Source organism: Sinohyriopsis cumingii, chromosome 9 (genome assembly GCF_028554795.1).
Source record: "Sinohyriopsis cumingii isolate HCF-2022 chromosome 9, ASM2855479v2, whole genome shotgun sequence".
In the NCBI taxonomy this organism is placed as follows: Eukaryota; Metazoa; Mollusca; class Bivalvia; order Unionida; family Unionidae; genus Sinohyriopsis; species Sinohyriopsis cumingii.
The window spans coordinates 89,842,550-89,857,967 of record NC_142969.1 but is presented as its reverse complement, the minus strand read 5'-3'; the positions used below and the strand labels follow the sequence as shown (position 1 = coordinate 89,857,967).

General features: G+C 36.8%; 1 protein-coding gene across 2 annotated transcripts in view; it reads right to left on the bottom strand.

Annotated features, from left to right (window-relative positions):
- LOC149792216 (DNA topoisomerase 2-binding protein 1-like) overlaps positions 1-15,418 on the bottom strand; it is a 167,301-nt gene that overhangs the window by 93,718 nt on the left and 58,165 nt on the right. For both annotated transcript variants that reach the window (XM_089970739.1, XM_089970741.1), the window contains exons 16-21: positions 14,080-14,196; positions 12,253-12,366; positions 7,969-8,078; positions 4,129-4,241; positions 2,256-2,315; positions 1,170-1,298 (exon numbers count right to left, since the gene is read on the bottom strand). In XM_089970739.1, coding sequence (XP_089826865.1) covers positions 1,170-1,298; positions 2,256-2,315; positions 4,129-4,241; positions 7,969-8,078; positions 12,253-12,366; positions 14,080-14,196 — 643 coding nt within the window. The remainder of the gene's footprint in view (positions 1-1,169; positions 1,299-2,255; positions 2,316-4,128; positions 4,242-7,968; positions 8,079-12,252; positions 12,367-14,079; positions 14,197-15,418) is intronic.

Below are 15,418 nucleotides of genomic sequence, written 5' to 3'. Positions count from 1 at the left end.
ACTTCTATTATACTCTTTATTGACTTCTATAATACTCTTTATTGACTTCTATTATACTTTTACTGTCTTCTATTATACTATTTACTTTCTATTATATGTTCTACGGTCTTCTATTATAATTTTTACTGTCTTCTCTTATATGCTTTACTGTCTTCTATTATACTCTTTACTGTCTTCTATTATACTCTATACAGACTTCTATTATACTTTTTTACTGTCATCTATTATACTTTTTGCTGTCTTCTATCATGCTTTATACTGACTTTTATACTCTTTGCTGTCTTCTATTATATGTTCTAAGGGTTTTTATTATACTCTTTACTGTCATCTATTATAGTTTTTACTAACTTATAGTTTTTACTGACTTTTATACTCTTTACTGTCTTCTATCATACTTTTTACCGTCTTTTATTATACTCTATACAGACTTCTATTATACATTCTATGGTCTTTTATTATATTCTTTACTGTTTTTTTTATTACAGTCTGTACTGTAATTCATTATATTTTCTATTGTCTTTGTTAAACTCTTTAAAGGAGATAAAAAAAACCCAGAAAATCCAGAGCTGGCATGTTCACCCCAAGATTACTTTTACTGATTTCTATTATACATTCTATGGTCATTTATTGTATTCTTTACTGTTTTTTATTACAGTCTGTGCTGTCCTTCATTATACTTTGTCTATTTTCTATTGTCTCTTACTGTATTCATTACAGTCTTTTATTCCACTCTTTTACTGTAATTCATGATACTTTCTATTGTCTCTTACTGTATTCATTAATCTTTAATTCCAGTCTTTTACTGTAATTCATGATACTTTCTATTGTCTCTTACTGTATTCATTAATCTTTTATTCCACTCTTTTACTGTAATTCATGATACTTTCTATTGTCTCTTACTGTATTCATTAGTCTTTTATTCCACTCTTTTACTGTAATTCATTATACTTTCTATTGTCTTTGTTAAACTCTTTAAAAGAGATAAAAACAGAAAATCCAGAGCTGGCATGATCACCCTATGATTAAAGCATTGCTAAAAAAAATCTTTGAACGTAAGAAATAAAAAAAACTGCAGATCTAGCTGCCAAATCTTGAGGAAAAGGGAATGCTGCATCTTGCTTACCACTAATGTGGGCTCAACAAAAATAATGAAATGTGGAACTACTTACTCCCGAGAAACAGCTGGAATGTTCCACTTCTTCGCTGCCTCAAACTTGGACCCCTCTGGCGCATTAACAATGAGATGTGTACTGGGCTTGAAATTTGACCTTGCCACCCTGACAAAATATTCCTGACACCTGTCAATAAAGTAAATGCTCTTTATTTAAATGATGAATGAATATTTTAAAATGGATACAAGTTTTACTTGACACCATGTTTTATGAAACATGCTTTAAGCATATATCACAAGTCTCATAAAATTCTCCACAATTTACTAAATAAATATATTGGCAACTGTATTAACATTAAAATACAATATAGTATGGTATTTAAGAAGCTACAAAAATGTTTGCAGTCTAAGATGGAAACTGAAAATAGATCTTATACAAAATTTTTTAACCATTCAGATAAATGTGGCCAAAAATGTGATCACATCTTAAAACTTGGGAATAGAACATGATAACAGTGTTTCCCTTTACACACATTTGTGTGTCAGAGATGCAAGCTGGAGAAAACCAATGCACACAGTTTGTTGCTGCGTGTTTTTTTGACACAAAGGATCTGCATAATGCAATCAGGATTTATTTAATGTCCAATGCTTTGGATGAGGGATGGCATAGTGCATATTTCGAGCAGAGGCATAGACTAGTTCCCTGCTTTGTTTGCTCTATTCGTATAGTGGAGTGCAATGCTGGGAGCACAAGAAACAGGGAACCAGACTAGCATAGGCAATGTTATGACAGAGTAGCTTCCCCATATCTCGTGAGCTCTCATGCGTTTTCCATCGAGCTCAGTGTCTAGATGTTTAACCTCAGTGTTTGTTGCATGATGTTGTCAAGAACATCTTACCAATGTGTGTGCAAATCAATTTTTGGATGTTGTTTTTTAAAAATTGAAATAAGTGACCCCATTTTATTTTGCATGGTAGAGCATGCAAGCTCACACCATATTTGCTTGGAACTAAAACCAAAATTTTAGTTTCATCACTACATAATTTGCAATTTTATGTCATTAATTCAAATTTTAAAAACTGACCACAATTCAGTGATACTTAAAATTTTGTATTAGAAGAGACTAAAAAATAAATAACTTACGTGGCTCCAAGAAGTTCTGCAATATGAACGAGACAATCCCTTTCAACACCAGCTATTCCACTGTCAAGAGAGAAGAAAAAGAAAAAAATATTGCTATATCTATCCATACAATCATCCATTTGAACATTGACATGTGCAACATATAACAATGTCTTCAGTGTAAAAACAGCAACACATTCAATATAAATTCATGTTTCACAACTTTAATTATGTTGACAACTAATAGCTCCCATGGCTCTGGTGGCCTAGTAGTTAGAGTGTCCGCCTTGGATGAAGGAGGTCATTTTCACACTAGTACCCTGGTAAAGGTTACATTATACTGTTTACAGAAGCCCCAAGGCAATTTTCACACTAGTACCCTGGTAAAGTTTACATTATCTTGTTTACAGAAGCCCCTGCTCTCCATTACGGATCACTGCCATCTCATCTCTGTCTGCGTGGGTTCGAGTCCCTGATTCGGCCAATGTGGGTATGTGATAAAGCTTGCCAGTAGCTTCTTGTGGGTCGATGGTTCTTTCCGGGGTTTTCCCGGGTTCTTCCTCCACCATTAATACTGGCCGCCATGTATAGCTGTGTGCTGAAAAATGGCATTAAACCCTACAACAACAACAACAACAGAAGCCCCAAGGCAATTTTCACACTAGTACCCTGGTAAAGGTTACATTATACTGTTTACAGCAGCCCCAAGGCAATTTTCACACTAGTACCCTGGTAAAGGTTACATTATACTGTTTACAGAAGCCCCAAAGCAATTTTCACACTAGTACCCTGGTAAAGTTTACATTATACTGTTTACAGAAGCCCCAAGGCATCTTTCAGACTAGTACCCTGGTAAAGGTTACATTATACTGTTCACAGAAGCCCATGACAATTTTCACACTAGTACCCTGGTAAAGGTTACATTATACTGTTTACAGAAGCCCCAAGTCAATTTTCACACTAGTACCCTGGTAAAGTTTATATTATACTGTTTACAGAAGCCCCAAGGCAATTTTCACACTAGTACCCTGGTAAAGTTTACATTATACTGTTTACAGAAGCCCCAAGGCATCTTTCAGACTAGTACCCTGGTAAAGGTTACATTATACTGTTCACAGAAGCCCATGACAATTTTCACACTAGTACCCTGGTAAAGGTTACATTATACTGTTTACAGAAGCCCCAAGTCAATTTTCACACTAATACCCTGGTAAAGTTTATATTATACTGTTTACAGAAGCCCCAAGGCAATTTTCACACTAGTACCCTGGTAAAGGTTACATTATACTGTTTACAGAAGCCCCAAGTCAATTTTCACACTAGTACCCTGGTAAAGGTTACATTATACTGTTTACAGAAGCCCCAAAGCAATTTTCACACCTGTACCCTGGTAAAGGTTACATTATACTGTTCACAGAAGCCCATGACAATTTTCACACTAGTACCCTGGTAAAGGTTACATTATACTGTTTACAGAAGCCCCAAGGCAATTTTCACACTAGTACCCTGGTAAAGGTTACATTATTCTGTTTACAGAAGCTCCAAGGCAATTTTCACACTTGTATATCTAACACAAAAAGATTAGGAAAAATACTCAAGTACCAATTTTAGTTTATTTCAACATGAATTTCTTAGCAGAAACTCTCAGTGTCTGATGATAAAATGTTCTGTTGGACATTTGCAGCACATATGACAAACTCAGGTGGCCTGCAGTAATATAATACTGAAAACTTCTATATAAAGCAGAAGCAAGAATCCTAGATTCAGCTAAAATTCCAAATCATGGTGTGAGACCTGTATAAGTGACTACTGACCTAATGGATAGCACACATTCTGCATGTGGATTCACCTCACTGTTAATAATGGTTTGAGACCTGCATGCATGAATACTGACCTGATGGAAAGCACACAATCTGTGAGTGGATTCCCCTCAATGTTAATCTCGATGGGATGAAATAGTGGATTGCCATTTACTGGAAGTAGCATGTCTCGTTCTATACACATTTGCTGAAATGATAATAGATGTTTCATTTTAAAATACACTAAGAATGTACTGGATTACATTTAGCTTGATCAAGTATGGATTTATCTGCATAAGATTCCAATTGACAAGTCAATTTACATGCAAATAAACTTGTGTATATAAAACAAATTCCAAAGAGAGACATTTCAGTACAGTGGCTGCCCTCTTACCAAGCCACCCCTTTAGCAGAGAAAAGATGGTCTTATAAATTGGGTATAGAGTGGGGACAAAATGGTTAAAATCTACTTTTTGGTCTTGGTCAGGTGGATTTATAACATGGGTGGTGTTTCATGAGAGGTTCTGCAAAGCATAGGACAGATACATATCTGCACCCCACACACTTACAACCTAATGCAGAATAGTTGTCCACTGAAGGAGCTGATGTTCTGGTGGAAAAAAAAGAATTTGCAGGAATTTATGATAAGATCATTTCTTTTTTTAAACTGCAGAGTGCTGAAACCATCTCCAACTAGCAAAAACAAGATTTTCAAATCAGCCACTGTAGCAGCTTTAGTGGATGCAAGATCAACCCCAGCTATATATCATTAGAAGTAATAACAAGTCTTTCAGTGAAAACCCATAATGACATGACCATCCCATCTATTCAGGAGTAGCAATAACAAGTCTTTCAGTGAAAACCCATAATGACGTGACCATCCCATCTATGCAGGGGGAGTATCTATTTCAGTGAAAATCCGACCGTGCCATCTATTCAGGTGGAGCAGCAATAATAAGTCTTTCAGTGAAAACTCAAACAAGTCTTTCAGTGAAAAACCATAATGACATTGCCATCCCATCTATTCAGAAGGAGTAGCAACAGCAAGTCTTTCAGTGAAAACCCATAATGACATGACCATCCCATCTATACAGGGGGAGTAGCTATTTCAGTGAAAGCCCATATTCACAAGACCATGCCATCTATTCAGGAGGAGTAGCAACAGCAAGTCTTTCAGTGAAAACCCATAATGACATGACCATCCCATCTATACAGGGGGAGTAGCTATTTCAGTGAAAGCCCATATTCACAAGACCATGCCATCTATTCAGAAGAAGTAGCAACAGCAAGTCTTTCAGTGAAAACCCATAATGACATGACCATCCCATCTATGCAGGGGGAGTAGCTATTTCAGTGAAAGCCCATATTGACATGACCATCCCATCAATTCAAGAGACATAGCAATAACAAGATTTTCAAGATGGTCTCTGTGGTAGCTACATTGATCATATAACTGGCACCTTTTTCAATTAGAACCAAAAGACCATGGGATAAATGTATGCAGAGTTTCATGGCAATCTTCCATGTAGTTCAGAGAAGAAGGTAAAACAAACCTGACAACAAACTTACAGACCATTTTACAAGCTCTTCCTGTCTATTAGGGTTATAAATGCCCTACTCTATGAATATAAAAAATGCATGTCCCTTTAATACCATATTCTATGAATATAAAAAGTGCATGTCCCTTTAATACCATACTCTATGAATATAAAAAGTGCATGTCCCTTTAATACCATACTCTATGAATATAAAAAGTGCATGTCCCTTTAATACCCTATTCTATGAATATAAAAAGTGCATGTCCCTTTAATACCATACTCTATGAATATAAAAAGTGCATGTCCCTTTAATACCATACTCTATGAATATAAAAAGTGCATGTCCCTTTAATACCATACTTTATGAATATAAAAAGTGCATGTCCCTTTAATACCATACTCTATGAATATAAAAAGTGCATGTCCCTTTAATACCCTACTCTATGAACATAAAAAGTGCATGTCCCTTTAATACCATACTCTATGAATATAAAAAGTGCATGTCCCTTTAATACCATACTCTATGAACATAAAAAGTGCATGTCCCTTTAATACCATACTCTAAGAATATAAAAAGTGCATGTCCCTTTAATACCATACTCTATGAATATAAAAAGTGCATGTCCCTTTAATACCCTATTCTATGAATATAAAAAGTGCATGTCCCTTTAATACCCTATTCTATGAATATAAAAAGTGCATGTCCCTTTAATACCCTACTCTATGAATATAAAAAGTGCATGTCCCTTTAATACCATACTCTATGAATATAAAAAGTGCATGTCCCTTTAATACCCTACTCTATGAATATAAAAAGTGCATGTCCCTTTAATACCCTACTCTATGAATATAAAAAGTGCATGTCCCTTTAATACCCTACTCTATGAATATAAAAAGTGCATGTCCCTTTAATACCCTACTCTATGAATATAAAAAGTGCATGTCTCTTTAATACCCTATTCTATGAATATAAAAAGTGCATGTCCCTTTAATACCATACTCTATGAATATAAAAAGTGCATGTCCCTTTAATACCATACTCTATGAATATAAAAAGTGCATGTCCCTTTAATACCATACTTTATGAATATAAAAAGTGCATGTCCCTTTAATACCATACTCTATGAATATAAAAAGTGCATGTCCCTTTAATACCCTATTCTATGAATATAAAAAGTGCATGTCCCTTTAATACCCTACTCTATGAATATAAAAAGTGCATGTCCCTTTAATACCATACTCTATGAATATAAAAAGTTGTTGTTGTTGTAGGGTTTAACGCCATTTTTCAGCACACAATAGGCTATACATGGCGGCCAGTATTAATGGTGGAGGAAGAACCCGGGAAATGCCCCGAAAGAACCACCAACCCTCGAGAAGCTACTGGCAAGCTTTCTCACATACCCACATTGGCCGAATCCGAGACTCGAACCCACGCAGACAGAGGTGAGATGGCAGTGATCCGTAACGGAGAGCGCTTTAGACCACTTGGGGCCCCAATATAAAAAGTGCATGTCCCTTTAATACCATACTCTATGAATATAAAAAGTGCATGTACCTTTGATGCCATATTGTACGTAATACCCACATGTGCCAGAATACATGCATGCCCCTCTTCTGAGACAAAACTCATAAAAAATTCCTTTACTGAATGCATCTTTCTCCAGCAGACATCATAGGTAAGCTGCTGCTAAAACTCATTTAGAACATCATGATTTTCTTAAAACTTATCATTACTCATGTCATCTCTCATTGACACTTGACCTAGTGGGTCAAAAACAAGTGTTGTGTTTGCTTTTACCTATACGACCATATTAGAACATACAATTCACCTCCAAAAGGTGAGCCAGCCAACACAAATGGAAATAACTCATCTAGTATCTACCTACATGTGATGGGAACATTGTCTATAATAGTGTTTTATTATGAGAAATAATTATTTCTTATTAACACAGTGCAGGTATGATGTCAGATAATGTAATGTACAGTATTCTTATGAACACAGCACAGGTATGATAGTGAATGATGCAGTGTACAGTATTTCTTATGAAAACAGTGCAGGTAGTAAGTCCAATTATGCAGTGTCCAGTAATTTTCATGAACACAGTGCAGGTAGGATGTCCAGTTATGCAGTGTCCAGTATTTCTTATGAACAATATGCAGGTAGGATGTCCAATTATGCAGTGTCCAGTATTTCTCATGAACACAGTGCAAGTAGGATGTCCAATTATGCAGTGTAAGTAAATACAACTAAGGTGAAAACCATACAACATAACAGCAAGGTTAACACAAACTTTTAACACTTAATTTAGATGTGAATGCCACAAAGAGAAAGTGACACCTACATCTTACCATGCTGTCATTGCTGAATTAAAAACTAAGAGAAATGAAATATACAAGCCAAGCATTGGTGACCACATCTTTAACAGTTCTCTCAACAGGAAAACCATCGATAGGCACAACAGCATAGTCTGGAATCTGACGGAAGTTCTGATGAACCACAAAACCTGTAAAATACAATTAAACGTTTAGTTTATAAACTGCATGACAGCTGCACTAACTTCAGGTTATTAAATACAATAATCAGCATGAAATAGACAAATAGCATATAGTATAGATTAAACAATTTAAAAACAGTGTGACACTTACGAGTCTATACATATGTACCAGTATTTTCAAAGGCGAAATATATAAAAATTAAATTAACTATTTCTGGAGTAAAATATGTTTCTTCAATAATATTTAATTATAATATATTAGGAGAACAGCCACTATCTTGCAAATCCAGGTCTCTCAAACCAAATGGACATTAACTACATCTTTTGTCCCGTTTTATCTCTACTAAAAGTGCTGCATCTGCTTTCTGAGATACAGTCAGAAGAGTGGTCTAAACCTTGGACAGAGGGATTGATGCTAAATCCCAAACATCATGAGCTAGTACTGGTTGTTTTCTGTTTAGGGTTTAAAGCTATTTTCCAGTACAAGATATACTCTACATGGCAGCAAGTATAAGTGGTGGAGGAAGAACTGGAAAACCTCGGGAAGAACCACCAGTCCATGAGAAGCTACTTTAGGTACCTCTTCAATGCACACTTTAGGTACCACTTCAATGAACACTTTAGGTACCACTTCAATGCACACTTTAGGTACCACTTCAATGCACACTTTAGGTACCTCTTCAATGCACATTTTAGGTACCACTTCAATCCACACTTTAGGTACCTCTTCAATACACACTTTAGGCACCACTTCAATGCATATTTTAGGTACCTCTTCAATGTACACTTTAGGTACCACTTCAATGCATACTTTAGTTACCACTTCAACGCACACTTTAGGTACCTCTTCAATGCACATTTTAGGTACCACTTCAATCCACACTTTAGGTACCTCTTCAATGCACACTTCAGGCACCACTTCAATGCATACTTTAGTTACCACTTCAACACACACTTTAGGTACCTCTTCAATGCACACTTTAGGTACCTCTTCAATGCACACTTTAGGTACCACTTCAGTGCACACTTTATGTACCACTTCAATGCACTTTAGGTACCACTTCAATGCACACTTTAGGTACCTCTTCAATGCACACTTTAGGTACCTCTTCAATGTACAACCAACATACTGGATACATCCTTAAGAAGAAATGTCTAAAGGAAACATCAGTTTCTAGACAAAAGTCTGGATTCCCATAAGCAAGAACTTGTTCTTAGCAATGAAACCAAGAATGCTCATGAGAGGAAATGAACTATCATGGCAAAACTGCATATTATTGTCATCAAACAATAAGGCATTAATCTAATTTATTGTGTGTGCTAAGGCAAGTGAGCGGAAAGCTGGTCTTATGTGAAAGATGAGTCCAAGACACTAGAGAATGATTCATATTTTGCTCTGTCCAACCATATCTTAAGATGAATACATCAAATTTCTGGGCTAAGACCTTCATCTGGACAATAGGTCAGAAGATAAGAGAAGCCTTTGTTCTGGCATATTCCCTCCCTTCACTGATGTCTGAATATTTGGAATGGTAGCCCTTGATTGTGATTGGAGTTAGAATGGTAACTCTTGATTGTAAATGGAGCAAGAGTGGTAGCCCTTTATTGAGACTGGAGTTTTAATGGAGGCCCTTGATTGTGAATGAATTTTGAATTGAATGGTAGCCACTAATTGTGATTGAAGCTTGAATAGTAGCCTTTCATCCTGATTGGAGCTTGAATGGTAGCCTTTCATCCTGATAGAAGTTTGAATGGTAGCCCTTGATTGTGATTGGAGCTTGAATGGTAGCCCTTGATTGTGACTGAAGCTTGAATGGTAGCCCTTGATTGTGATTGAAGCTTGAATGGTAGCCTTTGATCGTAAATGGAGCTTGAATAGTAGCCTTTCATCCTGATTGGAGCTTGAATGGTAACCTTTCATCCTGACAGAAGCTTGAATGGTAGCCCTTGATTGTGAATGAAGCTTGAACGGTAGTTCTTGATTGTGACTGGAGTTTGAATGGTAGTCTTTCTTCCTGACTGGAGTTTGAATGGTAGTTTTTCTTCCTGACTGGAGTTTGAATGGTTAGTCTTTCTTCCTAACTGGAGCTTGAATAGTAGCTTTTCATCCTTATAGGAGCTTGAATGGTAGCCTTTCATCCTGTTAGGAGCTTGAATGGTAGCCCTTGATTGTGATTGGAGCTTGAATAGTAGCCCTTGATTGTGATTGGAGCTTGAATGGTAGCCCTTGATTGTGATTGAAGCTTGAATGGTAGCCCTTGATTGTGATTGAAGCCTGAACAGTAGCCCTTGATTGTGAATGAAGCTTGAACGGTAGTTCTTGATTGTGACTGGAGTTTGAATGGTAGTCTTTCTTCCTGACTGGAGTTTGAATGGTAGTCTTTCTTCCTGACTGGAGTTTGAATGGTTAGTCTTTCTTCCTGACTGGAGCTTGAATAGTAGCTTTTCATCCTTATAGGAGCTTGAATGGTAGCCTTTCATCCTGTTAGGAGCTTGAATGGTAGCCTTTCATCCTGTTAGGAGCTTGAATGGTAGCCTTTGATTGTGAATGGAGCTTGAATGGCAGCCCTTGATTATGACTGGAGCTTGAATGGTAGCCCTTGATTGTGATTGGAGCTTGAATAGTAGCCCTTGATTGTGATTGGAGCTTGAACAGTAGCCCTTGATTGTGATTGAAGCTTGAATGGTAGCCCTTGATTGCAACTGGAGCTTGAATGTTAGCCCTTGAATGTGATTGGAACTTGAATGATAGCACTTGACTCTGACTGGAGCTTGAAAGATAGCTCTTGATTTTGATTCAAGCTTGAATGGTAGCCTTTGATTGTGATTGGAGCTAACTTCTCCTTACAAAACCATAGGAGAAAGTCAGCTGTGGTTAAAAAAAAATTTAACAGATGTTTCTCTGCCTGCATCAATGTGAGAAGAAACCATTTCCCCATAAATCCATATTATCTTTGTGAATGGCAACAGGGATTGGTTAATATATACAATCATATCATTAATAACTGTGAATCTTGCACATTACTGAACTCTGCTGAAATATTGACGATTCAAGTCCATATTCCATGTCCAATCAAAATCAAATCAGAAATAAGGGTTCCAGTGTGTTAGCAAGTGATTCTTGACAGACACATGACATACAACATAAAATGGATGCAGGCCATACCAAAATCTAACATGGCTTATGTCAAGGTGAGCTAAAAAACTGATTTAAAAAATCCTACTATAAATATAATCAGATACTTCAATTATTGGCATGAACTTACCATATAAGCATAAGCAATGGCCTGGATGGTCTGGTTCATATAAGCATAAGCAATGGCCTGGGTGAACTGGTTCATATAAGCACAAACACTGGTATAGGTGGACTGGTTTATATAAGCATAAACATTGGTCCAGGTGGACTGGTTTATATAAGCATAAGCATTGGCCTGAGTGGACTGGTTTATGTAAGCATAAACAATGGCCCATGCAGACTGGTTTATATAAGCCAAGGTGTTGGTCCCAGTGGACTATGGGCTCCAAGTGGCCAAGTGGTCCAAAGCGCTAACCATTACAGATCACTGCCGTCTCACCTCTGTCAGCATGGGTTCGAGTCTCAGGCTAGTAGTTTCTCGTGGGTCAGTGGTTGTTTCCAGGGTTTTCCTGGGTTCTTCCTCCACCATTTATACTAGCCGCCATGTATAGCATATCTTGTGCTGAAAAATGGCATTAAACCCTATAACAACAACAACAACAACAACAACAATCAGGTGGACTGGTTCATATAAGCAGAAGCATTGGCCTAGGTTGAGTGGTTAATATAACCATAAGTGTTGGCATAGGTCGACACCTTTATATATTACTGCTAAGGAAACACCTTTACTTAAAAAGTAAACTTAACAATCACAACAAGAACTGTTCTTGCAAAATATGCTCCCACTTAATATTTTTTTATATTCATGTTCACAAATTTCAAAAATCCCCTAAAATGTGAGAAATTAAGGTAATGGCATGAAAATCCAACTAGGTTATTGACATACGCATACAAATATGCCTACCAAGTTTCATTCATCTACTTCTGGTATTTTCTGTTAGTAGTGCTAGCAAGGTTCCCATCAACAGAGTACAACTGATACCAATGACTTCAACAACAATTCAGTCCAACCCAGTTGACTGCACACTATATACGGAATTTCCTTACCTGCATTATCAACTATGAAAACTGCCAATTCAGCCGTAGCTTCTTCTTCAAATCCATAAATGACGAAAGTTTTATTGTGGAATATTCCTTTGGAAGAATCATCTCCTTCTGGTTCTGGAAATATACAACCATACCTTCAAATGATTTCATACTCAATACATACTACTGTGTGGTGGGCATTTTTGTTTTTCATTCATGCTGAATACATACTACTGTGTGGTGGGCATTTTTGTGTTTCATTCATACTGAATACATACTACTGTGTGGTGGGCATTTTTGTGTTTCATTCATACTGCTGACATAATACTGAATGGTGGGCATTTTTGTGGGTGTTTTATTCATACTAAATACATAATACTGAATGGTGGGCATTTCTGCAGGTGTTTTAATAATACTGAAAGCATAATAATAATATGGGATGATTTTATACAGTATTTACACAGAAAAGTATGGAAAAAATATCTTCACACAAACTGCCCTTAAAACAACTGCAAGAATATTTTAAAAAATTCACCACGATAATAGACTCTTTAAATCAAAGGGTATGTTGCTGAGTGATTCTGGCACAATTTAAACACTCGTTTTCTGCACCAGATCTTGTACTGCTTGTCTACATCCAGTCGTAAATCACAACCGTTCTCCGAGGACTTGTATATTTTAACTGATTTGATTATATCATCTCACAAGATCATTACTGCAATTATTAAAATTGTGCAAGCATTTCCTTTTTCACTATTAAATAAGAGAGCCATTTAATGTTACAACCAATCTCCAAAGCATTTCATAGTGTGACATTATACCCACACAAAAAATGACATCAGATTGATGACATCATGATGTAACAGCATTACATAATTATTGAGATCACATTAGTTTTCCACAACAGAACATTTTATGATTATTTACACTGTAATAAGCATGTTTTCTTCTCATTATTAAGACGGAAAAGTCATAACCATGTAATTTTATGCTGAATCTCTCCAAGAGTTTATAACACTGTCATACATTCAGGTAGAAGTAATGTCACTTTGGTCTATGCAGCAAGTGTTGATTTTACAAAAACATACTAAGTTAAGCTATTTACACACTGGTGAATAATTTTTAAAAATGCTTCATGTTGAAACTTTTATGAAAAGAAACACTGACTCCACTCTCCACTGCATTATAGATATGGAGGAAAACAATCAACCACAAGCACAAGCCATATCCACCAGTGGTCTGCCCTAGATCTTGGGTGAGATCGAAACAAGCAGCTTATACCTTGATATACCCACAACCTTTCCTGGATCCTGGGTCAGATGGAAACAAACAACTTATACCCACCCAGACTCTGCCCTGGATCTTGGGTGAGATGGAAACAAGCAGCTTATACCTAGATATACCCACAACCTTTCCTGGATCCTGGGTCAGATGGAAACAAACAACTTATACCCACCCAGACTCTGCCCTGGATCTTGGGTGAGATGGAAACAAGCAGCTTTAGCGTACATATACCCACAACCTTCCCTGGATCCTGGGTCAGATGGAAACAAACATCTTATACCCACCCAGACTTTGCCTTGGATCCTGTGTCATACAGAAAACAACAGCCATACCCACCCTGTGTCCGCTCTCAATCCAAGTTCAGGAGGAAAACAACTAACCCAAACCCTCTCAGTGTCTGACCAGGATCCTGAGCCAACAACCGCTACAACCTATACCCACCTAGAATCTGCCCTTGTCCATTGTCAGATGAACACACATAATCACAACCCATACCCACACAGAGTATGCCCTAGATCATGGGTCAGGTGGAAAGCAAACAACCATACCACAACCCATACCTACCCATGGTCTGCCCTGGATCCTGGGTCATATCTTCTTCCATGACTTCCACCAGTACTTTTCCTTCCGGATCTGCTGACTTGTTTTCAACTGCAGTTACTTCCCCTGATTCAGCCATTACTGTACATGATAAAACAATTCTATACTTCATATTTGTACTAGTACAATATTTGTAATAATTTTTGTAGGGAAAGAACCTTTAAGATAATCTTAGTCACTTCATAGCACCAAATATAAAACTACAATGAAGCAAATAGCAAGAATATTGTTAAAAATATCTGAGCCATGGAAATTTAATGATTAATATATCATACCTTACACGCAGCTGTACCATTGTTGCTGCTGTGTGTGTGTGTATGTGCATGTGTGTGTGTGTGCAACATGTAAATTAATGAAAAAACTCAAATCTGAACATAGAATTTTCAGTCTACCAATTAGTCAATCAATTTCTCTATGTGTATCAAATGAATACACAAGTTAAAATATAAGATATTTATTAGGATTTAAAACAATACACAGATTTGAACCTTAATTAGCTCCAATTGTAATTCAATAATTGTCATTATAAATTCTATTAGTGTCACCTTTACATCTAAATTTTTACATTAATGGATCTGAAGTTCTGTGTAGTACTGCAGCATCATGGTTACACATGCAGTGTTCAGTAGTGCTGTAACATCATGGTTAAACATGGATTGTTCAGTAATGTTGTAGCATGGTTACACATGAAGTGTTAAGTAGGGTTGTAGCATCATGGTTACACATGGAGTGTTCAGTAGTGTTGTAGCATCATAGTTAAACATGGATTGTTCAGTAATATTGTAGCATGGTTACACAAGAAGTGTTCAGTAGGGTTGTAGCATCATGGTTAAACATGGATTGTTCAGTAGTGTTGTAGCATGGTTACACATGAAGTGTTCAGCAGGGTTGTAGCATCATGGTTAAACATGGAATATTCAGTAGTGTTGTTGTAGCATGGTTACACATGAAGTGTTCAGTAGTGTTGTAGCATCATGGTTACACATGGAGTGTTCAGCAGTGTTGTAGCATCATGGTTACACATGGAATATTCAGTAGTGTTGTAGCATCATGGTTAAACATGGATTGTTCAGTAGTGTTGTAGCATCATGGTTACACATGGAGTGTTCAGAAGGGTTGTAGCATCATGGTTACACATGGGATATTCGGGAATGTTGTAGCATAATGGTTAAACATGGATTGTTCAGTAGTGTTGTAGCATGGTTACACACGAAGTGTTCAGTAATGTTGTAGCATCATGGTTACACATGGAATATTCAGAAGGGTTGTAGCATCATGGTTACACATGGTGTTCAGTAGTGTT